The sequence below is a fragment of the Mustela erminea genome, chromosome 20 (genome assembly GCF_009829155.1).
Source record: "Mustela erminea isolate mMusErm1 chromosome 20, mMusErm1.Pri, whole genome shotgun sequence".
Lineage (NCBI taxonomy): Eukaryota > Metazoa > Chordata > Mammalia > Carnivora > Mustelidae > Mustela > Mustela erminea.
The window spans coordinates 14695976-14723592 of NC_045633.1; the positions used below are offsets into that span (position 1 = coordinate 14695976).

The 27617-nt window shown below is 47.0% G+C and overlaps 2 protein-coding genes across 5 annotated transcripts in view; both read left to right on the forward strand.

Moving 5' to 3' along the window:
• The window catches only part of ZC3H7A (zinc finger CCCH-type containing 7A), a 37448-nt gene extending 16988 nt beyond the window's left edge, over positions 1-20460 (forward strand). For all 3 annotated transcript variants that reach the window (XM_032327680.1, XM_032327681.1, XM_032327682.1), the window contains 16 exons: positions 224-257; positions 743-1026; positions 3712-3916; positions 5019-5083; positions 5611-5797; positions 6983-7144; positions 8224-8420; positions 8698-8798; positions 9245-9426; positions 10071-10147; positions 10867-11000; positions 11443-11548; positions 14290-14398; positions 16294-16427; positions 18582-18745; positions 19535-20460. In XM_032327680.1, coding sequence (XP_032183571.1) covers positions 224-257; positions 743-1026; positions 3712-3916; positions 5019-5083; positions 5611-5797; positions 6983-7144; positions 8224-8420; positions 8698-8798; positions 9245-9426; positions 10071-10147; positions 10867-11000; positions 11443-11548; positions 14290-14398; positions 16294-16427; positions 18582-18745; positions 19535-19724 — 2331 coding nt within the window. In that variant the 3' untranslated portion in view covers positions 19725-20460. The remainder of the gene's footprint in view (positions 1-223; positions 258-742; positions 1027-3711; positions 3917-5018; positions 5084-5610; positions 5798-6982; positions 7145-8223; positions 8421-8697; positions 8799-9244; positions 9427-10070; positions 10148-10866; positions 11001-11442; positions 11549-14289; positions 14399-16293; positions 16428-18581; positions 18746-19534) is intronic.
• A 4472-nt stretch (positions 20461-24932) lies between these two features.
• Positions 24933-27617, forward strand: part of TXNDC11 (thioredoxin domain containing 11) — a 58116-nt gene continuing 55431 nt past the window's right edge. Inside the window, exon 1 of one of the 2 annotated variants that reach the window (XM_032327676.1) lies at positions 24933-25341. In XM_032327676.1, the coding sequence (XP_032183567.1) occupies positions 25088-25341 (254 nt within the window). In that variant the 5' untranslated portion in view covers positions 24933-25087. The remainder of the gene's footprint in view (positions 25342-27617) is intronic. The other variant, XM_032327675.1, reaches the window with a different exon arrangement.

Below are 27617 nucleotides of genomic sequence, written 5' to 3' on the forward strand. Positions count from 1 at the left end.
TCTGTTGAGAAATAGTGTCCACAAGCAGCAGGCAGTGGTGCCCCTAGACCAGCCCTGCTTAGCCCCGTGGCCCTGAACGTCCCATTTGTTTCTTGGATCTCAACTGGAAGGAAGTCCGCTTTCTGTGGGAACTTGCGCTGCTTTCTTAGAGGGACGTGGACAAGACGTCTTGTAGCCTAGAACCCTGCCGATACTATGATCTGCTCTTTGGTTTAATTTCCAGGCTTTGAACTGTTCTGTGGAAGATATCGAGCCAGGTACGTTTTCACCTGTCCTCTTTATCTAGAAAGTGACAGCTTTAGACACTGCGTACCTCGTAGTGTTGTCAGATAAGATTCCCGTGTGGTTGTTAGTATTAAAGCAAGAATCATTTCGAAAACGACCTTTGGTTGCTGGCTGTGCGGGTAAGGGATGGATTTTACTGGAAGTCGGTAGGCGGCCCCTGAGTACCTCTTGTGGCCCCCGCCAGCATCTCACAGCTCTGGCCAGAAGGGGCCTGGGCACCGTGAAGAACATGCATACGTTTTCACAATGGGATATGTTTATTCCTGGGTAAAGCAAATCACTTTTAGAATTCTTTTTACCCTTTGATTTGAATTTCTTTACCTCTGTCTCTCCATTTATTTTTATAATCGCTTTCCTAGTGTCCCCTAGCTCTGCACTTTTTCTCTTACTGCCTCTTGACGCTCGTCTTCTGTGGGTCCACTGAGGGCGAGTGCATGCGTTTCTGTCCGTGTTACAGATTTGTTGACTCCGAGGCAGGAAGCCGTACCCGTTGTCTCTGTGCCTGCATCTGGCTTCTCTCACCAAGTGGGAAGTGAGCTGGCCTCCGTCCCCATGATGCCCTTAACTTCCGTTTTGCCGCTGCAAGTGGAAGAGAGCTCCCTGCCATCGACCGTGTTGGCGAACGGAGGGAAGACCCCCTTCACGATGCCGGAAGCATTTTTGGATGATGGAGATATGGTCCTTGGAGATGAAATAGATGATCTTCTCGATTCAGCCCCTGAAGCCAATGAAACTGTTATGGTGAATGTCAATGTTACTCTTCTCTTTTGAAGTCAGGCCTCATTTTTATTTATCTGTTACTACTATTTTTTTCTTTTTTTTTTTTTTAAATATTTTTTATTTTATTTATTTGACAGAGAGAGAGAGATCACAAGTAGGCAGAGAGGCAGGCAGGGTGGGGGAGGGGGCAGGAAGCAGGCTCCCTGCCGAGCAGAGAGCCCGATGAGGGGCTTGATGCCAGGACCCTGAGATCATGACTTGAGCCGAAGGCAGAGGCTTAACCCACTGAGCCACCCCACGTTACTATTATTTTTTAGAGAGAGGGTGAGCGGGTTGGGCGGGGGAGAGGCAGAGGGAGCAGGAGCGACAGTCTTAGGCGGCTCCATGTTCAGCTCCTCTGCAGGGCTTGATCCTGCGACCCTGAGATCATCATGAACTGAGCCGAAATCAGGAATTGGATGCTTAACCAACTGAGCCACCCAGCCGCCCCAGGCTTAATTTTTTTTTAAAAATTGCTGTATAACTGTATTTTCAGTATTATCTGTAGGCTAAACTTTGGGTCTCTTACCTTAAAAATGACTTTTGTCCTTCTCTGGTGGTACCAGGCTCATGTGGTTATTTTTTCAATAAAATAGGAACGCTGATCTAGTGATGACCCAGTTTTCCTCAACACCTATTGGAATCACATAGCATGGAAAGGGTGCATTTGAAATTCTGAAAAAGAGGGGTGACTGGCTGGCTTAGTCGGTTAAGTGTCTGTCTTCAGCTTGGGTCATGATCCCAGGGTCCTTGGATGGAGCCCTGCTTGCTTGTGCACATGCATTCTCTCTCTCTCTCTTTTTTTTTTTTTAAAAGATCTATTTATTTATTTGACAGAGATCGCAAGTAGGCAGAGAGACAGGTGGTGGTGGGGGAGCAGGCTTCCCACTGAGCAGAGAGCCCAGTGCGGGGCTCGATCCCAGGACCCCAGGATCATGACCTGAGCCGAAGGTAGAGGCTTAAACCCCCTGAGCCACCCAGGTGCTCCTCTCTCTCTCTTAAATAAATAAATACATACATAAATAAATCCTTTTAAAAATAAGTGAAATCCTGAAAAAGAATAGGCATTTTGATATTTAAAGAAAAATATGTCTTTTGGATTAAGGGCTTAAGGGATAATGCCTCAGGGCAATTGTAAAACCAAGGCCAGATCTGGACCCAGGCTGCTGCTTGTCTGGCCTCCGACCTAAGAATGGGGGGTTGGGGGGGTGCTTACAATTTTAAATGTTTGGAAGGAAAAAAAAGGGAGAACAGTATCTTGGGACACAGGAAAATGATATGAACTTCGTATTTCAGGGTCATCAATAAAGTTTTATTGTTCGTATTTCAGGGTCATCAATAAAGTTTTATTGGAACCCAGCCACGGCCGTCCACTGAAGTAGTTATCTGTGGCTGCCTTTGCATTGCAGCCGCATAGTGGAATAGTTGAAACAGACACCGTGGTGGGCACAGCCTCAGATACTTAACGTTGAGCTTTTGGCAGAAAAAGTTTACTGACCTCTGCCATAAAGTATATTGAAATAGTGGCAGTGGCAGCAACAGTCAGAGGAGGGGGAAGAGGCGGAGAAATTCAGGGCCAGTTTCAGTGCGGCTGAAGTAGAGGAAGAACAGGGTAGAGGGCGGGCACCCTGGGCTTTGTGTCTTCCCAATCTGGTCTTCAGCAACTTGCTTCACCTCCGGTTTCCTGGTCTCTACCGTGGCCATCAGGGTAGGATGTATCTAGGAAACTCTAACGGTTAACATACACAGTATGTAACTTTCCTCTCCGTAAACTGTCACAGTGAGCAGGGAGGAGAGAGTCAGCCTTCCATTTGTCCTGGTGAGGTGGTACCTTCACATCCCCAGGAGGGACCGTCCAGGGATTCTGGCTTCTGCAGCAACCTTCGCTTGAGAGCCTTCCTTCCTCCCCAGCCCCCCACACTACTCCTCTGGAATAAGGCCCCTTCTTAGGAGTCCCACGGTAGGGTGAAGGAAAGAAATCAGAGGGAAAGGAAATGGGAATGAAACATCTGGCTTGAAACAGTACCGTCATCACATCTTGATCCTTTTTGAAAAGTGGTCTTGGGAGTGTCTTGGGGGTGGCTCAGTGGTTTAAGCCTCTGTCTTCAGTTCAGGTCATGATCTCAGGGTTCTGGGATGGAGCCCCACATTGGGCTCTCTGCTCAGCAGGGAGCCTGCTTCCCCCCCCACCCCCCCCACCTACTTGTGATTCTTTCTGCCAAATAAATAAATAAAATCTAAAAATACATAAAATATATACTATATAAATATTTTATATTATATTAATATATCAATATTTATATTTATGTGTTTATATAATTTTATAAGTATTTTATATTTATATAAATATAAATATTTATATTTATATAAATATAAAATAAATATATAATATATATTAATATATAATATATAATTAATATATATAATATATATGTTCTTTTCTATATATATATATATATATATATATATATATATAAAGAAAAGTGGTCTTTCAAAGAACTAAGCTCTATATCCTAGATTCTTCTATGGAATCTTGATTTTGATTTCAACTTTGTTACATAATTGCCCAGTGTAAGACTTTGTGTCTGTGTGCTGATGTTCAGAGCAGTTGAGCCTACTTGTAACTGAGTTTCCTGGATTTTAACAGACTCTTTTTTTCTTCTCTAGCCATCAGCATTAGTCAGAGGAGCCCTCCAAGCAGCCAGTGTCCCCCCCAGCATACCCTTCTCGGCATCTCTCTTGGGCACCTTGCCCATCGGTGCGAGGTATGCTCCTCCGCCCTCCTTCTCAGAGCTGTACCCACCTTTGACTTCATCCTTGGAAGATTTCTGCTCTTCTTTAAATTCATTTTCAATGAGTGATGCCAAGCGAGGTAAGAATCGAGCCATTCATGTAAATAATCGCAGTTAATTTTTTTAAAAAAAGACAGCCTGTTTTTGGCAGTGATTTAACTCTAGGTAGTTGGTACTTGGATTATTTTCAGGGTGGCTGAATACTCAGTTTTCAGTTTTAACTGGCCTGGCCTGAATCGTGTGCCATTCAGGAGCTGGAGAAGCATAGGAATACATAGGGTTGTACGTGGCACTCGTTTTTGTTTGCTTTCTTAAACAAGACAGCGTGTTAAGCGGGGTGTCTATTGTTTGGGGGGGGCAGGGCACAGAATGACTTTTACTGTTTCCGGCAAGGAAGGAGTACTCCATCTGAGAGAGCCTTAAAGACAGGCTATCCCTTTTAAATTCTGAACGAGGCACATAGTTAAGAGTAATTTCCAGTGAAGACTTTTCAGAATTAGACTTCTAGAATTCGAGTTTCCTGTTTCAGACTCCATTCTTAGAGGTCAACGGACTGCCTGGTATCTTAGTTTTTACAAGGGGTTGCTGAGTGTTTAGTCTGACTCCCGTTTCTGTAATTCCGGGTTTGATATATACTTTAAACAGTAATGATAACAATCTTTCATATTTTTTCCAAGGCGCTGTTACGTGGTTAGAGAAAAATCATAATGATTAATTTCAAGAGATTGATACCTGAAAAACTTAAATTTGTGTGAAACAGAAGGGCAGAGAGCGAATAATTGAGTGGTAGACTGAGACAAAGAAAGTCATCGCGTCCTTACTAATTTCCTTAATGTGAAGAGTTCTGGCTTTGTACTTTGAAAAGGAGAGGCTCTTTTCCCTTTTGGAGTATGAATGATTTTCATAGTCTTTTTAACTGGTCCTGCTCTGTAGGCCCTGCTTTAGCTTATGGCTTCGAAAACAGCTCTTTATTTAAGTTTGTCTACCGGTTGTGTGTGCCCTTGGTTTCCAGAGGGAGGTCCCCTGCCCAGTCTGGGTGTCGAGAGCGAGCAGAAAAGTTTGGAACGGGGATGGGGAAGTAACGTGGGGAAGTCGGGGAAGTGGTAGTCAGCCCCTGAGCCCTGATGTTCTTATCACATGATTAGAATGAGAAGGTCTGTTGAAGTGTTTTTATTATTTTAGATCTGTCCACCTCAACTTCTAGAGAGGGAACAGCGCTTAGCGGCAGTAATTCCTCCCTTTTACTTGTAAGTGTCACTTCCTCTTTTGTAAATACGTCGTTGCTTAAACTTGAACATAGGCCTTTTGCTTAAGTAACTGACTTACTTGAATGGACGTGCTGGGGGAAATAATGCTAAAATAAGACTCTCCTGGGACATCCAGTCGTAAATGCTCTGTGTTTAAGCTGGGTCTGTCGCAGACCCTGTAAGAGGCTGTAGCGCAGCAGAATCAAAAACAGGGGAGCTGAGATCAGGGCGGATGAAAATCGCACGCTGTCGTGCTGTTGAAGCAGAACGGTTACCTGTTACTTTCAACAACTCGCGAGGAGGATCAAAGGCAGTGGGGGAGGGGCCTAGAGACCCAAGGAGAGGAAGCCGAAGAAACCGTTTTCTTATATAGAAGCGCAGCAAGGACACACTAGCACTGATTTCAGCGGAGGAAGAATTTTTTTTTTCTACAAATTTGTTTCCTTCTTTAGTGATAGTGCAATATTTGTTGGCTGTTTTTTTTTTTCCCGTTTTTTGTTTTTTTTTTTTTGTTGTTCTTCTTGCAGATGAATGGACCAGGCAACTTGTTTGCTTCTGAGAGTTTCCTGGGAATTTCAAGTCACCCCAGAAATGACTTTGGAAACTTTTTTGGAAGTGCAGTTACTAAACCACCTTCATCAGTGACCCCCCGACATCCCCTTGAAGGAACCCATGAACTGAGACAAGCGTGTCAGATCTGTTTTGTTAAATCAGGTCAGGACCAAACAAAGGCGCTGATGGTATTCATAAGTTAGTACATAGTCTGAGAGTTCTTAGGAATTAGTAAATACGCATGGAAAACACCAGCTACTGTGATTTTTTTCATCTCTATTTGAGGTTTTTGTGTTTTTTTTTTTAAGATTTTATTTATTTATTTGACAGAGAGAGACAGGGAGAGAGGGAACATAAGCAGGGGGAGTGGGAGAGGGAAAAGTAGGCTTCCCGCGGAGCAGGGAGCCAGATGTGGGGCTCCATCCCAGGACCCCACGGTCATGACCTGAGCCGAAGGCAGACACTTAAAGACTGAGCCACCCAGGCGCCCCTGTCCCTATTTGAGTTTTTTCTTAGCAAGCAGCAGTTACTGATTTGGGCCCATTGGAGTCGAATAGGATAAGTCTGCTCTTATTTGATATGATTTCATTTATAGAATTATATGGAATGCAATATCTACCTGATTTTGAAAATCTCGAAATTTTTCGAGATTCTTTATGTTCCCCGTACGTGTTTAAGAGTGTGATCATTTTCTTTTTTCTTTTTTTAAAGATTGATTTGAGAGACAGCAAGAATGGGGCTGGGGAGAGGCAGAGGGAGAAACAGGTTTCCTGCTGAGCAGGGAGCACAGTGATGGGGGGCTCCATCCCAGAACCCTGAGATCACAACCTGAGCTGAAGGCAGACAGTTAACCTAACTGAGCCACCCAGGCACCCCAAGAATGGGATCCTTTTCAAATAAAGCAAGAACTAGAGTAAAAGCATTCTAACACCAGTTTTTGATGTAATGTTTATAAAATTAAAGTCTTTTCGTTGATTTCTTTCATATCTTTACCCGTAAGTCAGGTGCTAGAAACACAGTTTATCCTAAACTGGACCCAAATTCATTTCCTTTCTTAGTTGTGTATTTAACTTTAGCATAAGAAGCCATCAGAATTCCTGCCCTCATAGTTAAATAACGGTCTCTTTTGGGGCCACTGGTGTCGAATAAAACTTTGTATTCTCTGACAGCAGTTAAGAGGCACAAATTACTTCAGTAGCTTATTTACATTTGGGAATTATAAAAATGGGATTTTTGTGGGAATGTAAGAATCAGTATCCATCTGTTCACATCTGCTTGTAAATGTGCCTGTGAAATGAAACGTTACTTTTTGTGCCTTTGAGCAATCCTTCTTCACGACTTTTCCAGGCCCGAAGTTAATGGATTTCACTTACCATGCTAATGTGGATCATAAATGTAAGAAAGATATTTTAATTGGTAGAATAAAGAATGTTGAAGATAAATCATGGAAAAAAATACGTCCAAGACCAACAAAAACAAATTATGAAGGCCCATATTATATATGTAAAGGTAATGTACTATAATTACTTAATTGGCATGCATGACATAAGTGATCAATTATTTGCTACATTTATTCTAATGGTTCCCATATTCCTGTTACCAGAAGTGTGTAGGTTGAGTTAACAGCAAGTGCCTTGGGTTGAGACATTTGTATTCTTTTCTATTCTTTTTACGTTGGTTTTTAACTTCTTTTTTTAATATTTTATTGTAGAGAGAGAGTAAGCAGGTGTGAGTGGGGGGTGGGGCGGGTTGGGGGAGAGAGAGAGAGAGAGACAGAGAGGGAATCTTATGTAGACTCTCTCTGAGTATAAAACCCAGTACAGGACTCGATCCCGTGACCCTGAGATCATGACCCAAGCCAAAATCAGTAGTCAGCTGCTTAAACTGCTAAGCCATCAGGCGCTGCATTTTCTCGATGTTGATGGACACAGGCTCTGACCATATTCCCCACAGAAAGCCATCTTGCACTTGAAGTTCCCTGACTTAATGTAAACAGAATCAGAACGCTGAACTAAGGCTTTGAGAAGGTTACTCTTCTAGGATGCTTTTTTTTTTTTTAAGATTTTATTTATTTTATTTGACAGAGAGATATCACAAGTAGGCAGAGAGGCAGGCAGAGAGAGAGGAAGGGGAAGCAGGCTCCCTGCCGAGCAGAGAGACCGATGCGGGACTCGATCCCAGGACCCTGAGATCATGACCTGAGCCGAAGGCAGCGGCTTAACCCACTGAGCCACCCAGGCGCCCTTCTAGGATGCTTTTGAGAGAAGTTCGTGGATTCATTTTTGTCAGATCACTTCCTCTGAATGGGCTTCGAATGTCCTGAAGTGATTTTTTAAACTTTGGCAGAACACATGCGGGCATCAGAGCCTTTTCCCCCATCACAGATTAAACAGTAATTCAGGCTCATGGGCTGTTGTTTTAGGGTTAAAACCTTCCCCGCCCAACAGTGAGATGCGTGTCCTTGCTTAAAGGCTGTCCGCGAGTTGTTCTAAGAAACTCACAGGGTGCCCTAAACGTGTCTGATAGTCACTGGTTTTGAAAAACCAGTGGCCCCGTTTTCTCCGTCATTCAGTTGTCTGTCTTTCTAGACGTGGCCGCTGAGGAGGAGTGTAGGTACTCTGGCCACTGCACGTTCGCCTACTGCCAAGAAGAGATCGACATCTGGACGCTGGAGCGGAAAGGGGCGTTCAGCAGGGAGGCTTTCTTTGGTGGCAATGGGACGATCAACCTCACCGTATTCAAACTTCTCCAAGAGCATCTTGGGGAATTTATATTCCTTTGTGAGGTACTGTCTCCAAACCTTATTTTCTACTGTAGAATTGGTGAGAGTTTCTGACTCGCGAGCCCAGAAGTAGAAAATGCCGAGCGTTGGTCTGGCCATATGGGGACCATTCACTCAGCCTCCGGCCGTTACAACTAGGATACAAAAGGATACAAAAAACCCTCATTTTTAATATCTATCAGTAGAAGTGTGTAATGTATAACTATGTGCAAAAGTATGGTACAAAAGTTCTGTTTTGCATTACGCTGTTGTGGTAACTCTTCTTCTCTGTCTGTTCCAGAAATGTTTTGATCATAAGCCTAGAATGATAAGTAAAAGAAATAAAGATAATTCTACTTCTTGTTCTCACCCGGTTACAAAGCATGAGTTTGAAGACAATAAGTATGTTGGTAGTTTCTAATTTTTATAGTGACGCGATAGATTCTGTTTTTAGATCCAAATACAACCAGAGTAGTATCTCCATAGGCATTTTAGGCCTGTGTTTTTGTTGTTGCTGTTTTGAAAGACGATGACTGTTTAAAGATGTCTCTTAGTATATTTGCTGGGAATTTTTAAAGGGATTATTAAATTGATGTTTAATACAGAAAAGCATTATTGATTTGTAGCCCCTTATGACAAGGATTTAATATCTTATGGCTTAATGTCTAGTTATCGGCCCCCGTCCATTAATCCAAGAGTTGTGTAAAGTGATTTATTTTTTTCGAGAAAGATTTAAGATGTATTTTCAGTCTAGAACTTGACCTGATGTACATATATATATTTTTTGTTTGTTTTCTTTTGGAGAAACCGTGGCAGAACAATAAAATATCACTCCGTTTGTATCTCAGGTGCCTTGTCCACATTTTACGAGAGACAACGGTAAAATACTCCAAAATACGCTCTTTTCACGGCCAGTGTCAGCTTGATTTATGTCGACATGAGGTTCGATACGGCTGTTTAAGGGAAGATGAGTGCTTTTATGCACATAGTCTTGTAGAGCTGAAAGTTTGGATATTACAGAACGAAACAGGTAGGTTTGTGCGTGGAGAGATGTCGTCTCACAAACCGAGAAACAGACTCCTCACTCCAGAGACCACCCTGGTCCCCAGGGGGCGGGCGGGGGGATGGAGGGAAAGCGGACGGGGATGACGGCGCGTGCTTTTGGTGAGCTCGGGGGGATGGAATGAGGCACACGCTGGATGGTGTGCCAGGAAATCACGGAAGCCTGTAAACAAATCTGGAATTGGAAAAAAACCCAAAAAACTTAAATGAAACCCAAAGGTCTCTTCAAAAGCACACAGGCTTTGGCAGAGCCCCATCGCGGACTTTCCTCTGTTATCGTGATGTGGTGACATCACTGCTGATTTTATCCTTAGCTGTAAACTGTCACCGTTCATTTCTGGAGTGGCTTATTTTGAGTGCAGCCCCCTGTGGTGACTTGCTGGGATCAGTTCACTCACGTAGCCTGCTTTTGTGAGGAACAGCGATTCCTCCGATGGCATCAGGAGCTGCGTTTGTAAATACTCCGTGGTGGAAAACAGCGGCGTGACATGCATTCGTCGCTGGTGGGGGCTTGTGCTAGTGGGGGACAAGGAGGGAATCGAGTCTGTGGTCGGACTGGTGGGCTGTCCATGTGCAGAGGGGGAACCTAAAGGAAGGCTTGTACATTTCCAGGTATCTCACACGATGCTATTGCCCAAGAATCTAAACGGTATTGGCAGAATTTGGAAGCGAATGTACCTGGAGCTCAGGTATTTTCTTTTATTTATTTATTTATTTATTTGACAGAGAGAGATCACAAGCAGGCAGAGAGGCAGGCAAAGAGAAGGGGGAAGCAGGCTCCCCAACAAGCAGAGAGCCCGATGCGGGGCTCAATCCCAGGACCCTGAGATCATGACCTGAGCCGAAGGCAGAGGCTTTAACCCACTGAGCCACCCAGGTGCCCTTACTGACTTACTCTTAATGTGAAAAAAATCCCAAATTTTAGTTGATCATCATTTAAAAAAAGCAAGTTCCTGTAATACCTGCCAAGCCTATAGGAGTCAATTCTCTTATTCAGTTTAATTGGCAAAACAGTTTGTCCTTGGGCTTTGGGGAACCTGGGAGTGAGGGACATGGACCGTGTCTGTGGCTGTTTCCCATCCGGCAACACTGCTGTAGCCACTGCCTCCCCAGGTCCCCCTCCCTCCCCCACAATAAAATCCGAATTATCACCCTCCAGAGCTGACTTTCCTACAGTGAGTTTTGGCATCTGTAATCTCTTACCATTCTCTTGCGTTGGGGGGAGAGTTGGAGATTTAGGTATGTACTCAGTGTCTCTGGTTGTGTACGTTAACAGCCAACTCATCATACCAGAGAGTACCAGAAATCGTGTGTTGTCACAAGAAAAGACATGCAGGGCAATTCGGTATTTTGTTCTCCGAAAACTGGCATTCTCTTAAAAGTAAAATTTGGGTTTTAATTGTTTCAGGTGCTTGGCAATCAGATAATGCCAGGATCTCTTAACATGAAGATAAAATTTGTATGTGCTCAGTGTCTGAGAAATGGCCAAGTCATTGAACCAGACAAAAACAGAAAATATTGTAGTGCAAAAGCAAGGCACTCGTAAGTAGTGTGTGTGTGTGTCTGTGTGTGTGTGAGAGTGTGTGTAAACAATGCCAGTTTCATAATTCTCTGTTACATGGGTATAAAACCAAACGTAGACGAAAAAACGATTGACTTTGAAGAGAACAGAGCAAAAGTGGATCACGTAGGAGTAATTGCAAAGCGAAAGGGATTTTTACCATTTCGTAGAGAAGAATTCAACAAAATTTGGTAGTGTCTTTTCTGAATTGGATCAGTTCTTTGTTCAGGATTCCTAGGGAATGTCTGGTAACAAATACGGACAGGCAATGAAACGACAGAGTCGGAAGGCATTTCTTTTAGAAGGGTTGAGAAAAAAAACAAAAAAATCTCTGGTCCTTCAGGTACGAACATTGTACCTGTCCCTTTATATTATGCCTTGTGCCGGTGTGTCTTTGTGTTTTCTGAACTCCGTGTTTCTTAGGTGGACCAGGGACCGGCGCGCGATGAGAGTGATGTCCATCGGACGTAAGAAGTGGATGAACATCCGTCCTCTCCCCACAAAGAAACAAATGCCTTTACAGTTTGATGTACATACGTAATTTTTAAGCCACTTTTTTTTTTATTAGGCATTTCAAATCATTAGAAAGTAGTAGTGATTCAGATTGAAACTTGGAGCCCTTTCAGTGCTCGTCGTAATACCAAAATTTTCAAATGGTCCTCTTGTTTTCCTTCCCCTTTTGTGTGTGTGGTTCTGTGACAATTTTCAGATTGACTGGGATCGTATGAGTTGCTCGGGACAAAGGAACTAGTCAGTGAACTCCAGAAGTAGTCACGGGCATGACCGACCTTATTTTTCAGATGAATTACTTTGGGAGGGAGTGGGAGGGATTTCATTTAAACTTCATTCCTAGACTTTGTCATCCAACTCGAGGCCTTCTGTTACTACAAATGCTATCGAGAAGTTTCTTTGACTCAAGCAGTGGATACTAGCTGAAAGAGACTCCGCTTGTTAGGATTTTCTAAAAGTCACCCAAAGGAAAAATGGTCACTGTTTGAGGCACATCATTCTTCAGAAACCTTTGGAAAGGAAGTACCAGACCTGCTTAAAGTTAGGGTACTTTTTCGTTCACGAGGTGGCATGTTTCTGCTCCATACCCTCTGATGCCTTCTGTGGTCTTGAAGGTCTGAGCAGACCCTCTGAGCCGGCCCTGGACTTGACTCTGCACGAGAGAGGGTCTGGAGGGAAGTCATTGTGTGAGCTAAGAGAGACACTTGGAGCATGGACAGGCAGTAAACTTTTTTGCCCCGATGGCAGACAGGAGGAGAGAACCGTTTGCCCAGAGAAGCCGTGCAGGTGGCTTGCAGAGTCCCCTTGGAAACGATGCCCCCTCTGACTTGCCCGAGAGAGCTGAGGAAGAGGCAGGTTAATACCCCGTCACCCAGGGTACCTTGCATTTTGTGAACGTACCCAGGTTACAAGGTCAGGCTCTGAAGGAGGCAGTGTGCATGTTTCATCCACGGTGGTTTTACACTGGGGATCGGAGTGGTTTAATTGGTGGGCCTTGTAGACGGGGAAGAAGGTTTGTTGGAGCCACGGATATCTTAGGCTTGAAAAGAGGAGAGGATGGGTATACTCCTCATTCTTTTTTTTTTAAATTTTATTTATTTATTTCACAGAGATCACAAGCAGGCAGAGAGGCAGGCAGAGAGAGAGGAGGAAGCAGGCTCCCCGCTGAGCAGAGAGCCCGATTCGGGGCTCAATCCCAGGACCCTGAAACCATGATCTGAGCCGAAGGCAGAGGCTTAACCACTGAGCCACCCAGGCATCCCATTCTCATTCTTTATTAAAATAAAGGCAGCTGAGGGCGATTCTAGTTCAGCTGCTGGGACGACTGATTATTCTTTAATCTCAGGCGTGTTGCATTGCCGTGCACTGTGCCACTAGCTTATATCCTCTTTTTTTCTACCATACTAGGTATTGCTAAGGGATCCTTTTTCTAAAAGAAGAAATAATACTGTGTGTGTGTGTGTGTGTGTGTGTGTGTGTGTGTGTAGACAGTATGGTGAGGTGGATGGAAGGGGACCGGGCTTCAGAATCTGCCAGAAGGGCCCTGGTCACGTTACTCAGCCTCAGTTTGCTCACCTGTAAATGGGAATGATTATGTCCTAGGGAAGATTATGTGCGCTGGTGTTATGTAAAATCCCAGCGTAGTAGCCGGCCTTTTCCTTTATCTTCTCTTCTCCCTGCTCCTTATCATTGAACTTTGAGAGACTGTGGTAAATGTTTCCCTAGTAATACCTGCCTAAGAACTTAATGGGGTTTCACTTTTTGCAGAGGATTGGAAGTGGTGAGGAGGGTGGCATTGACATTGGGCCAAGGGAGGAAACCTGCAGTATTCAGGGTGGCCCGATTGCTTTTAGATTTACAGCAGAAACTGACGCTAAGCCTCTGACATTACATAAACTGATACATAGGGCCAGCCTCTGTTGAAACACAAAGTGAGCTAACGGTTAGTAGTACTAGAATGCTCTATAAAGACAAGCATATTGCTCTTTGAGAATGAGCTTGGTAACGGAGGTTTCCTTCATTCCTGCTCGTTGTGGTTCTCAGGGCTGTCCACATTTGGCTGATGGCAACCACCCTATTTTCCTCCTGTGTCACCGCATTTGCTTAGTAAAAACACAAGGCAAATAAGCAGGAGAGATGCTATTTGAACGCTGTGTAACGAGATGGCCTGGCTCGTGTCATCCTTGTCTCCAGACCATGCATAGCGAATGCACGACGGCTGCGGTTCGCGGCCGGTATGAGTTATGTGAGGAAGCTGAATTCTGAGATTTTTCCTGACACCATTTAGGACCCTTAGAGCAGTCTGCAGTTTCCTCACTACCTCCCAGGAGGTGACAGGGAGGTCTCGTGGGCATTAGGCAGGGAGAGCAGGAGCTGTCAGACTGAGAGGGGGCCAGAGATCTGCTCTGTGGAGATCCAGTGCCCTGCTGGCTAAAAGCAGATACTCCGAATAAGGGCGTTTGTAGACCTTTTCTTGTCGGAAAACATTCCACGTCCTAGTTCCATCCTTTTTTTTTTTTTTTTTTTTTTTCCTTTTGGAGATTTTACTTTGAAGGCTTTTGAGAGAGAAAGCTTAATATCATCTCATGTCTGTGGGGCTTAGAGCCAGTTTGAATTCATTCAAAGTCATCCTGTGTAATAATTGTGTCACTCAGTGTTAGCACAGATAATGACGCTCATTTCGCGTAAGTGTAAAAAGTAGGCAGTTTTACTAACTGTACCCTTGTCTTAAAGCCTATTCATGTATTTCTTTTTATACAGCTGTGCAATCATATTGCTTCCGGGAAAAAATGTCAGTATGTCGGGAACTGTTCCTTTGCTCATAGTCCTGAGGAGCGGGAAGTGTGGACTTACATGAAGGAGAATGGGAGTAAGTTGCCATCTTAACTGTGGCTTGATGTCTGTGCAGTCAAGCTTGCTGCAAAGTTGCCTTTCTCTCTGTATGTAAGTGTGCCGGCTCCCCTCGAACCCAGAAAGCAGTTTGCCTTGGAAACAGTTGTGCCATTCTATCAGTAGGGGAGAGTCCGACACCTGATCCGTGTTTGCGTAGGTCAGAGCTGGATACAAATCCGTAGGTGTATGTGTATGACACAGACACCTTCCCGAAAGGTGGCCCGGGAAGTTAAGTCCTTCTCCTGTTGTGAGTAGGCTCCCCCGAAAAATCAGGTCGGACTTGAAGTTCCTCAAGGAGGTCTTACTGGTAGGACAGCCGCAGATGTAGAGGCCCGAGGAGAGAATGTACGTCTTGCTCAAATAGCAAGTTTACCATGGGAGTCTTGGAGAGGAGCCTGAGACAGCCTTTCACTTTTTTTTTTTTTTTTTTTAAGATTTTATTTATTTATTGGACAGAGGGAGAGTACAGGTAGGCAGAGAGAGAGAGAGGAGGAAGCAGGCTCCCTGCGGAGCAGAGAGCCAGATGCGGAGCTCGATCCCAGCACCCTGGGACCACGACCTGAGCCGAAAGCAGAGGCTTTAACCCACTGAGCCACCCAGGTGCCCCAACCTTTCACTTTTGACCAGAGAGGTTTTCCTACAAGGACAGGGACCGTAGTTGTTGAATCTCTAGTACAGTGATGGGAATTTACCAGCTGTTGAAGATCTGTGGTCTCTGAATTACGAGAACAAGTCCGACTGAAGCATGTCACCTGCCGGGTCTGACCAGTGTCCACGGTCGGTGACGTGTGTGGACGGGACTCCTCGCTGTCTTGCTTGGAGGAGGGGCGTACTGGTGGGCCTTCCTGAAGATGTCCTTGCAGAGCAGGGCTGTAGCAATGGTTCCTGCTCCCACTGGTCTGAATGGAGAAGGATTTCTAGGTGATCTCTCTTCTTAGTCTGATGACATGTTGTTAGAAACACTTGGGTAGGCAACAAAGCTGGTTTTTGACCTTAACCTCACTACCAGATTTTTTTTAGCACAGTGGTTCTCAAACGGCGATGAATTTTGCCAACACACATCTGCCTCCCTTGGGGACACTGGGCAGCGTTCGGAGACGTTTTTGTTCTCATGAGCTGGGCAGGGTATCCTCCTGGCATCCAGTGTGGAGAGTCCAGGAATGCTGTTAAACATCCCCAATGCATGGGGTAGCGCCCCACAGCAGAGAATTAGCTTGCCCAGATTGTCAGCAGGGGTGGGGTTCAGAAACCTGGTTTCTTCGCACTTGACGGTCATGCTGAACATACCTGGTCTTACTGTAGGAAGCAGCTTGTAGCCACTGCCCCGGACCGGTTCCCAGCTGTGCTGTTGTAAATTGCACCCTAGCCTGTGGGTCCTCGGGGACGGGGGCTTGACTGATGGGTTCCCGTCAGGGTCAGAATCTCGGTCGCAGGGGTAGTGAGTTTCTCGACTTTTTCAGTAGACAGGAGCGTATCTGCCGCAGGACCCTGAGCTGTGTTAAGTAGACAGTGTGGTTGTGGGGGTGATGTGAGGGTCTTCCTGGGGGCAGCATGAAGCAGTGGGAGGTGCTTTTTTTTTTTTCTTTTTTTCTTTTTTTCTTTTTAGAGCAATACCCTTTTAGTGGTTTCTGACTTTTCAATACCCCCAAAGGGTCTTGCCAGTGCGGGGAGTTAATAGGTTCAGGGCCATGAGAGTTCACCTCCTGCTGGGACACGGCCCCTCTCCTCACCTAATGCAGTCCGTCTCCGTTCTGCCCTCTCGCTTTCCTCTCAAAAAATATCTGCCGACTGATAGAAAAGTTGTGCGTGATCTTGTGTGTGTCAGTCGTGTAGTTTAATCTCCGCCGCTGAAAGTGATTCGTTTTTCTTTAGTACAAGATATGGAGCAGTTTTATGAACTCTGGCTAAAGAGTCAAAAAAATGAAAAAAGTGATGACGTAGCCAGTCAATCCAACAAGGAAAATGGAAAACAAATTCACATGCCAACAGATTACGCTGAAGTTACCGTGAGTCCCGGGGGCCGCCCCACCCCCGCTTCCTCCCCTTTCTTCCTCCACTGATGGAGCCTTTCTTTCCTTTCTGTCCCTTTCCTCCCAGCGTGGCTCCCTGCCTGCCTGCCTGCCTGCCCTCCTCCTGTCTCTCCACCTCTCTCTGGTGGCCCTGGGCTGTTAGCTTAAGTCCCCCGGTGCTAGCAAATCCTTCCCTCGATCCTTTTGCTGACTTTGAAGCCAGAGAATTTGGAACCTAAATGCTGGGGCCTCTCCTTACCAGCCCGTGGCCCTGGGCAGGTCATTGAGCGTCCCTGAGGGGGGTTGTGATGGGTAAATGAAGGGGTTGTGATGGGTCCCGGACACTTGGGCCAGTGCTGGGTCTCAGAAGGTGCTCTGGAAATGTGGGTGCTAGCCACCCCCCATTCCCTCCTTACAGGCTGGTGTCTGACCTCTGCCTCAGGGTCCTGTGAAGATACTAAGTCACCTGTGGTTTTTTACCGTTTGGGTTTTCTTTTAAAAATTTTTACAAGAGTAAACAGGATAATATAATGAATATCTTGAGCCCACCATGTTAACAGTTCATTGTGTTTGCTCTTTTGAAATAAATGTTTACAGATAGGGCTGAAACCCCCTTTGTCCCCCATCCCTGAGGGACAAGATCTATCGTGAATTTTCCAGGCGACGTTTACCTATCTTTGGCACATTTCTTCCTGAGCTATGGTTCTGGCTGGCGTGTGTTTTTATTTTTTTATTTTTATTTGTAATTTTTAAAAAAGATTTTATTTATTTATTTATTTATTTATTTGACAGAGAGAGAGAGAGAGATATCAAAGTAGGCAGAGAGACAGGCAGAGAGAGAGGGGAAGCGGGCTCCCTGCTGAGCAGAGAGCCCGACGTGGTACTTGATCCCAGAACCCTGAGATCATGACCTGAGCCAAAGGCAGAGGCTTAACCCACTGAGCCACCCAGGCTCCCTGGCTTGTGTTTTTAAAGAGGACATAGGCGCATGTGTTACCCTGCTCCTTGTTTCTTTTTTTTTTTTTTTTTAAAGATTTTATTTGACAGAAATCACAAGTAGGCAGAGAGGCAAGCAGAGAGAGAGAGAGGAGGAAGCAGGCTCCCTGCCGAGCAGAGAGCCCGATACGGAACTCGATCTCAGAACCCTGAGATCATGACCTGAGCCGAAGGCAGAGGCTTAACCCACTGAGCCACCCAGGTGCCCCCTCTTTTGTTTTTTGGTACCTCCCCGTAATTGATTCCGCTGGATCTGGGTCATGTCTCTGGCCTGGCCTTGCCCCCACGTGTGTCCCAGGAATGTGCCCTTTGATCTCCTCTGCCAAGGCACAGCCCTGGTTCCCTTGCCACCTCTCACGTGTTCCTGTGTTCCCAAAGCAGGGTCCTGCTGGATTGTGGGATTTACCTGGGCTGTTTAATCAGGTAGATTTTCTTCTGTCCCCTAGATGTAGCAAGTCACAGTCTCATGGCAAGTTTCCAGGAATCTGTTCTTACTCATGTGCAAACGATTCTTACCCAGGGCATTTGGGGAACCCTGCCCAGACGCCTGTAGCTTGCGTCTGTGGTGGTCCTTCCACTGACCAGAAAGCAGTTCCTTCTTTGTAGGTCTGTGCCCTGGGGACAGTGTCTTCGCAACATCTGGACTTCTCTGGTCCCTGGTGTGAGTCCTGGACCTATAGCAGGAGCTCAGCTCATGTGCCCTGAAAGGCACGGCTGCTTGTCCTCTGCAGCTGGAGAGCTCTGGGCTTTCCTGTCCCTTCTGCGGGTCCTCACAGCGTTCATCCTTCCCAGGGTCCTTGTGTGATCCTGGCCCCTTCTCCTCCCTACAGACATGCTCGTCTGTGCACCAGCCCCTGTCACCTCCCTGCCAGAGACTTGCTGGACCCTGGCCAAATCCATTACCACTGCCCTCTGCTGCCTGTGCTCTGGCTCCCCTCCCGGGGCTGGGATCCTTTTCTTGGTCCTGTTTCTGACTTTGACTTTGAGCTTTACCTTCTTACCTGGCTCCCCCCACCAGACAGGCTCCCCGAGAATAGAGTCTGGGTCTGAGGTCAAGTGGTTTCTAGCTCTGCTGCCCTCCCTGAACCGGGTTTGGCCCGTCAGGGGACGCAGATGTCCCCCACTGATGGGACGCGTGTCTTTGGTGCGTTCTAGGCGGACTTCCACTGCTGGATGTGTGGCAAGAACTGTAACAGTGAGAAGCAGTGGCAAGGCCACATTTCTTCAGAGAAGCACAAGGAGAAGGTTTTTCATACCGAGGACGACCAGTACTGCTGGCAGCACCGCTTTCCAACAGGGTATTTTAGTATTTGTGATAGGTACGTAGCTTTCGTGAACTCCCGCATGAGCATGGCTACAGTCACGTGACTCACAGTCATTCTGTCGAGGGCAGAGGTTAGGTGGGTGGGTGATGAGGTCTGGGAGTGGATGCCGGGACTTGGGCTCCAAGTGTTAGTTGTTCCTTGGATGTTTCTTCAAAGATTGACTAGTCTGCCCGTCTAGGTGTGAGATGTCTTAAGATCACCGAGGAGATAGGAATGTTTGTTCCAATTTGCCCAAACTGTCTCTGAGCTGTCAAGGGTGAATGGCTAACTACAGCGCACCCTGCCGTTCTGAAACTGCCCTCTGAATATGGGCTATTCCAGTGCGGATACGGAACAGGGTCAGGCCAAAGGAGAATGTTACTATCGCTCCTTTGTTTAGTTGCCTTAGAAAATGTTTTAGCAAAAAACCAGCATTTTGAATTGCTCCTCATTTTGTTAAGATCACAGTCTATATGTAATTTCCCGATTTAGATCCAAGGGATACCCAATACTACCCAAGACATCTTTTACAGAGCGCGACTTCTGATTTTTTTCCCCTCCATCAGGAAGGACTGTGGTCTTCCGCCTGCCACCCCCCGCAATCAACCAGTATTTTTCATAACATCTATGTAAGAGTGCTGATTTAGTTCCCACTGCAGATGTCAAGGCTATGTAGTATTCATTTTCCTAGGCTTAAGATTTTGAACAATAAGTTTTATGCCAATCACCAAGCCAGTGAAGCGTGCACTTTTTGGGTTTGTATAAATAACTCACGGACGCTCACCAAGCTGACTTGCCCCACAGGTATGTGAACGGCACCTGCACGGAAGGGAACAGCTGTAAGTTCGCACACGGGAACGCCGAACTGCATGAGTGGGAAGAAAGAAGGGATGCCCTAAAGATGAAACTCAACAAAGCAAGAAAAGATCACTTAATCGCCCCAAATGATAATGACTTTGGAAAATATAGTTTTTTGTTTAAAGATTTAAACTAATATGCTGGCTTTTATGTACGTTACCTAATCAAAGCATTGACCAGAAAAATTGAAAGTGTTCCAAGGCACATAGCAGAGGAGCCGCAGACTTTCTGCTTGTATTGGCGTCTATCGTACCTCCTGAGCAGCAACCCACAGTAGGTAGGAAAACGGGCTGTTGAACAGGTCTGGCCATATGCTCTCGTGGCACCACTGGCATCAGATGGCGAAGTGACCGCTACCCGGTTGCCATCTGTTGAACAGACTTTTGGATGAAGTGTGTTGGGGAAGAGGATAAGGTTATGTCTAAGACGACTCCTTGAGTTGGTCCTTCAGATAAGAACCATCATGGGGAGAGAGTAGACACTTGCGCTAGGGGTCAGAAGACATGATGGATGAAATTCTTCACATTTTAAATGGAACAAAATTGTTTAATATAATAAAGTTTGCTACTTATCTGTATGTAGGTTGCTAAAAAGGATTTTCTTAACTCAGATTTTAAGCCAAATAACCATTTAACACTAGTACATGTTAAATGGGGTATTTTTCTGTATTTGTATGTTTCACTATAATAAGGGAACTAAGGATAATGTGCATTGAGACTATTTTGAAAAATAATCAGTTGACTCAAATTTTATTTCTTGGTCTTTTGCTGTTTAAATGATGATTTTGAGAGATTACACTTGTACTGTTGGTATTGTGTAGTGTATGGACCAATATTGCCTGTAATAAACACTTTCTATATAGATGTCTTTCATTTTTTGGTGTGGTCCTTTCCCCCCAGAGAATTACTCAAACTGGGCCCTAAAAATCACAAGGTTTTTTTGTTTTGTTTTTAAACACCTTTACTTAAGCAATTAGTGATAGCATGCAAATGAGACACAAAAGTGACTTTTCACTCTGTCCCGCTGTCTCCCAGATTTGGGTTGATAAGCAGCTTCTCTTGTTCAGTGACATGGTAACTCTCGTGGGGCTCTTCTGTGTTTCATTCAGATGTACGACTAGCAGGGAGACAGCCAGCCAACTAGGATGTGGGCCATGGGACGTGGGTTTCTACAGATGACTGGCACAACACTCTTCAGTAGGGCCGTTTTGGTTGTTCAGAGACCACAGATGGCATGGTCAGGATGGCTGGCAGAAACAGAGACCGAGCTAAGATGTCCCCCGGGACCCTGACCTGCTTCAGAGGCTGGGATGCAGTGAGCTAGGGGGAAGAGTTGTCAGCAGGGTGCGGGGTGGGGGTGGGGGGCTGCTACGTCCACAGGATGTTACCAGGGCTGCGCCCTTGTTGGGGATGGGGGTCGGGGGGAGTGCTGGATGGATTTGGAAGGCAGGGATCTGCTGGGCTGTGATGTGCCAAGCCTCCACACCCTCACGCAAAGTCACTTCCTTGTGACAACTTTGAATGGGTGGGTTTGGGGGGGTAACAAAAAAGGGTCTTTGTTCCCATATATGAGTTCAGCAACCGTGGAGAGGAGGCCGTAGCTGCTGGTAGTGAGATAAGACAAGGAAAACGTTGAGAAGAACCAGAGGCTGCCTGTGACTCCTTGAAGATGAGAGACTGGTTTCTCTCCACGTGTGGGAAGGCAGTCGGGACCAGTCATACTTGGTGGGTGCATTAGGAGTGCGTCTTGTTTGCCAAATAGATAATCTGTTATGGGTGACATTTTCTGTAGAATAGACTGGTAGTGTTATTTTTCTACTAGGTCTGTCTAGTCTAGAAAGATGGCTTTCATTACATTTTTTCTTCTTTGGACTTTCTTCCAAACTCCTTTCTCCAGGGAGAAAAGTAGATGTTAAAAAGTGGTCTTGGGGTGCCTGGGTGGCTCAGTCGTTAAGCGTCTGCCTTCGGTTCAGGTCCTGATCCCAAGGTCCTGGGATCGAGCCCCGCATTGGGCTCTCTGCTCCGCAGGAAGCCTGCTTCTCCCTCTCCTACTCCCCCTGCTTGTGTTCCCTTTCTCGCTGTGTCTCTCTCTATCAAATAAAAAATGATATCTTAAAAAAAAAAAAAAAGTGGTCTCTGGTGCTCTATCTCAGTTAACAGATGAAAAATTCGCTTAACTTTTGGAATACCTGCTAGAAACTGAGTTTGAGATCCTGTGAGTGGTCAAGGATCACTTTAGTTGGCCTGGAGAGATCAGAATATAGATTTCTCATTATTTGTTGCAGGGGAAGAATACCAATTTCTAGAAGGCCAATTCTGGGTTCCTGATACAAGGTTTCCAAGAAGCAGAGCCACCTTTGTCCAGACAGCCCAGGCTCAGGGCGTAGGCTTCCCTCCTGCGGTACCTGCCAACCTGTACCTTCTCGGGCACATCCTGTTTGCTAAGTAAATGTTTAGAAGCTTTAAAAGTTAATGAGCATTATTTCTCTCTGTGGTTCTAAGAAAGGATTTACAGAAGTAACATATGCTCTCTCCGACCCCTTCTCAAACTCCGGCAACTTGATCATGGCATAAAAAGTGACCATGAAAGCTCAGATATGGGTCCATGTGGACAAGTTATGGCTGACTTGGCCTTGAAGGGCAGTGCAGCCTGACCTGACTGCCTGGTGTATTCAGAAATGAACTTATCATTTTCAGAAGCACATTCTGATGTCAGAGCAGCAGCCAGATGTCTAGATAGAGAAGAGGAAATGAACTGCCTTTTAAAATCCAGGGCAATTTCCTGGCCTATGAGGTGTCACCTTGCATTGGCACAAGGTATTCTGGGTCTGAAGAGAGAACCCCTAGGCGGCACAAGTTCTTTGGACCTTATCAAGGCCTGTGCCAGTGACAGGTGTCTTATAGAAGTGTAGGGTGAATTCTGTCCTAGCAACCCACGGTGAACGGACACTGGTGACTTTTGACCGTATTTGTTTTCCTTAGTAATACACCGGTGAGCTCAGATGTACAGGACGAATCCAGAGGGACTAGAAATGGTAAATAGGGTGAATATTAAAAAACCTAGAAATACATTTTTTCTCAGTGTCTATAAAAACAAGATTATGTAAAACAGTACAAAAACACTGTATTACCGAGTTTGTAATATAATAGATGAAAAAGTGAAAGAGCACAGGAACGGGAAGAGGAAACAGAGCTACACTGGAGAAGCTTCTGTCTCTTACTGCACTTAAGGAAGTATAGTCTGGGGCGCCTGGGTGGTTCAGGGGGCTGGGCCTCTGCCTTCGGCTTGGGTCGTGATCTCAGGGTCCTGGGATGGAGCCCCGCGTTGGGCTCTCTCCTCAGCGGGGAGCCTGCTTCCCCCTCTCTCTGTGCCTGCCTCTCTGCTTGCTTGTGATGTCTCTCTCTGTCAAATAAATAAATAAAATCTTAAAAAAAAAAGGTAGTATAATTTGAAGTAGAAAGTCTGGGAAAATAATTTATATAGTGATCCCCAGAGCAAGTGTTAAGGATATAATCAAAGAAAGGTTTAAAACCATTAATTAATGGGATACTAACAAATACCAACAATACAAATGAACAAAGTAAAGAAGGAACAAAAAGGACAGGACCGCTATAAAACAATGAGCAAAAATGGTAGGTGTAAATAAACTGCCTGCGTACTGGGCCTCAGCCTTTTTTTTTTTTTTTTTAAAGGGCCTCAGCCTTTGACACAGGGAATGTCCTAGCTCCCTAACAAGATAGGCAAGGATAGCCACACCTTCGATTCCAGGAAGCCAGGCACCAGGCTCAGGCAGCTGCCCTGGGGCACAGATGAGGTCTTATCTGAGCTTCTGGTTGTCCCACGCCTGTGCCTTTTTTTTTTTTTTTTAAATTTTATTTATTTATTTGACAAGAAAGAGAGATCACAAGTAGGCAGAGGCAGGCAGAGGGGGGCAGCGCAGGCTCCCTGCTGAACAGAGAGCCCAATGCGGGGCTTGATCCCAGGACCCTGAGATCGTGACCTGAGGCAGAGGCTTAACCCACTGATCCACCCAGGTGCCCCCGGCGGTGCTTTTTGTTTTTTTATTTGACAGAGTGAGATCACAAATAGGCAGAGAGGCAGGCAGAGAGAGAGAGAGAGAGGAGGAAGCAGGCTCCCCGCTGAGCAGAGAGCCCGATGCGGGACTCGATCCCAGGACCCTGAGATCATGACCTGAGCCGAAGGCAGCGGCTTAACCCACTGAGCTACCCAGGCGCCTGTGCTTTTTGTTTTTTTGCGGGCACTCACCCTGCCCTGGTCCCCTCCGAGTTTCATTTGCCTCCTTTCACAATCATCTGCGGCCCCAGCATTTGTGTAATCATGGACCTCACTTTGCCCCAGGTACACATGGTCCTCTCTCTTATGGAAGCAATTCCGTCACTCTCAGACCGCATTTCATCCCTTACTGGCTTGTCCTTTATAATCACAAAACTTCAGGAAGGACCTCACATTTAGAACCATAGACGTCGGGAGAGTCAGCAGTGAGTCACCGGCAGCGCCCGGGGCAGCCTGCCTTTGAGTCTGAATTTCCCACCTGCTGGCTTTGCAACCTCAGTCAGGTGACTTTTCCAAGCGTCGGTCTTCTTGCCATTTGTGGGGTGAGTACAGGCAGCACAGACCGTCCCCCGAAGGCCGAGGTAATGGTGGGAGATGAGGCTCTGGGGCACACGCCGCTTAAATGAAGCAGATCGTGGACGCTGGGAGACTACAGTAACAGACTTAGCGAGACCTCACTGTGGGCCTGGCACTTTGCATAAATCACCTCAGTTATCCTCAAAACAACCCTGTGTGAGAGGTATTACCTCCCATTTCACAGACGTGCAAACCGAGGCCCGAGGGACCGCTCCCGCCCGCCCCACTCCTGGGACCCCGGGCACCTCTCGTCTCTGCACGTATTCTCCTTAGGTTAAGCGGGGATAATACAAGGCACCTATGTCCCACGGGCCTGTGCGGACTCGAGGGCACTATAGCCATCATCATCATCATCACAGCATTTAAAAACTCAGCAGGGAAAGAGGTTCCCTACAGCCGCGCTGGCAGGATCCCGCTGTGGACCCGCCGGATGCTCAACCCGCGCCTGCGCAGACTCCGCGGGCGGAGGGCGGGACCTATAAGACGACTGCCGGCGGCCGCAGGTGGCGCATGCGGGGAGGCAGTCCGCGCCAGATCCGTGAGCGAGGGGCGTGGCCCTCTGGGGGCGGGGCTGTCAGGCGGGTCGGCGTCCACGCAGACTCCGTGAACGAGAGGCGGGATGGCCGGGGAGGCGGGGCCGCCGGGAGGGGCCAGCGTCCGCGCAGACTCCGTGGGTGGGGGCGGAGTCGCCTGCGCGGGGGCGGGCACCGCGGCGGCCGTGGGCTGACGTGGAGGGTCCGGGTTAGCGGGCGCGCGGGGCTGCGGGATTGGGGAGCGGCGGGCCGGGCCGGGCCCTCGGGCCCGAAGCGGCGGCGGCGGCGGTATAAAGCCGGCGACAGGGAGCATGTAATGTCGGAATGCGGAGGCCGCGGCGGCGGCAACAGCAGCAGCAGCAGCGACGACGCCGAGGACGAGGGTGGCGGCGGCGGCGGCCCCGCGGGCTCCGGCTCCCTCAGCCCGGCCCCGGCTGGAGCGTCCTCGGCGGGCCGGCTCCGCCGCGGGCTGCGCGGCGCTTCCCTCATGGCGCGCCGGCGGCCCGAGCTGCTCTGCGGGGCGGTGGCGCTCGGCTGCGCGCTGCTCATCGCCCTCAAGTTTACCTGCAGGTGAGGCGGCCCGCAGCCCCGGGGCCCCGGCCGGCGGCGCAGGGCCGGCTCGGGGCCCGCAGGGTCCGGGGCTGGAGAGGCCTTCGCGGGGGCAGTGGGGCCTGGCTTCCCCTGGAGCCACCGACCGGACCCTGCTCTGCCTGCGGCCGTGCCCGCCACTTTCTCCCGGGCAGCCAGCCAGCGGCCAGGCGAGGTTTTCGGGTGCCGCTCGGGACCCTTCCTTCGTCCCCTTTTAGCACCGAAGTTAGTGGGCCAGGTTCTGAGCACCTGTTGGGGCGTAATGGGAGGCGCACCTGTCACTTGTGCCCAGGCTGCGGGACCCTCATTTTAACACCCATCTTGTTTCCCTTATGCCTCGGGTGTGGTGATTCACGACTGTTAAAGAGTCCCAGACCCCTTCGAGAATCCGTGCCCGCATCCATCTAACGATTATTTATCCACACGTGCTATGGTGGGCAACACTCCTCCGGGGGAGCGTTGAAGATAGAAATCCCGCCCCCCTCCTTTCCAGAGGGTGGGACAGGCTTCAGTAAACAACTTACTGTAATTTTAAAGGACTTCTGTAAATGCTGCCGGGATAGAAGGGTTGAGGGTGGGGCAGAAAGGCCTTGGTGACCAAGCGACAGAGGAAGCTCACCCCAGAAGGAGGAAGGGCCCAGCGCCCAGAAGATCAAAAATCGGGGGTAGAGTGTCCAGGGTAGCGGGAGCCAGAAGTGCAAAGGCTGGAGGAGGCGGGTGTTTTCCTGGAAGTGCAAAGAAGACCTGGGTGGGCTGGAGCTTAGTGAACAGGAAAAAAAAAAAAAATTAAAGTTACTGTGCCTCTTTGGGGGAAGGTACCCACATACAACATGTTCTTCAAACTTCGGGAGTACTTTTGGTCCCTCAAGTCCTCAGTGTATCTTCTGGGACTCCCCAATTTAGAAGTCTCTGTTGCAGCTGACTGGCATATTAGTATTAGCCAAGAGGAAGATTGCAACTTGGAACATTTTAACCGGGCGTAGTGTGTGGCTTCTGTTGTCAGAGAGGTGTCAGAGGTTTGGGAATTTTAGTGGAAAGAGAAAAGAATTAGGATAACTGTCATTGATCACTTGCCAGGAACCAGCACGGTTGCTCATCCTTGGCACAGTAAGCCCCACTCCAGGGCTTACTGACGTCTGTTTGTTCTCCGGTAGAAATAATGCTTCGTGTTTGTTCTGAAAGAATATGGCTTTAAAAAGCTAAGAAATTCCTTTGAGATTTGCGGAAGGAGGAGGAGTGTAAATCCAGTTGTTGGAGCAGGCAGAGCAAGATCCCTGCCGGCTTCGGAATAGGAGTGAGCCTGCCTGTCCCTCTTCTTTCTGTGCCCCTGGCAAATATGAACGGTCTTTCAGTAGACTGAGATTGATTTTTTACTCCTGCTTGATTGAATGATGTCATGATACTGTTACAGGCTTGAACCTTTCTGGCCCCCTTTTTCTGTTTTACTTTTTTTTTTTTTTGAAGATTTTATTTATTTATTTAATTGACAGACAGAGATCAGAAGTAGGCAGAGAGGGAGGTAGAGAGAGAGGAGGAAGCAGGCTCTCTGCTGAGCAGAGAGCCCAATGCGGGGCTCGATCCCAGGGCCCTGGGATCATGACACGAGCCGAAGGCAGAGACTTTAACCCACTGAACCACCCAGACACCCCTCTGTTTTACTTTTAAGATTGTTGCATTAATAAGGACAATAGGATTTTTTCCAAAATGTTATTTTTATTAATAGCTCCGGGCCTAAAATAAGGGACAGCCATCTTTGGTGTTGGTTGCTTAGCTGAGTTCAAACCAGATAATATAAAAGAGGTTGATTTGGAGGAGAGACGCAATAATTGTGCAGTTTGGGACCTTTAATCTTTATTTTACCTGCCTTTCTAGGCATTGAATCTCCTTGATGGCATCCTCCTCCCTTTGCTTTCACCCTGATTTTGGAGGGAAAAAGTTGTGTGTATCTATATATGTATGGCGCATATATTCATTTTGCTTTATTGCGTTTTGTGAATTCAAAGCTGCTTCAGATCCGCTTCAGGAGGTGTAGGGTATGCATTTCACAGGACAATTGGGAGTTGCAACAGCCCTTGCAACCAGCCCTTGCAACCAGTTCTTGAGTTTCTCAAACCTCAGACTGAGCGTTCAAAGCTGCAGGAAATCTTTGGTCTAGATTGAGTTTCTCAAAAACTTGTAGCAAGTTTAAGAGTTAAAGGGAAACTTGTGAATGTTTCTGGTGGGGCAGAGGCAGGTGTTTCTTTTCCCTGGTTAATATT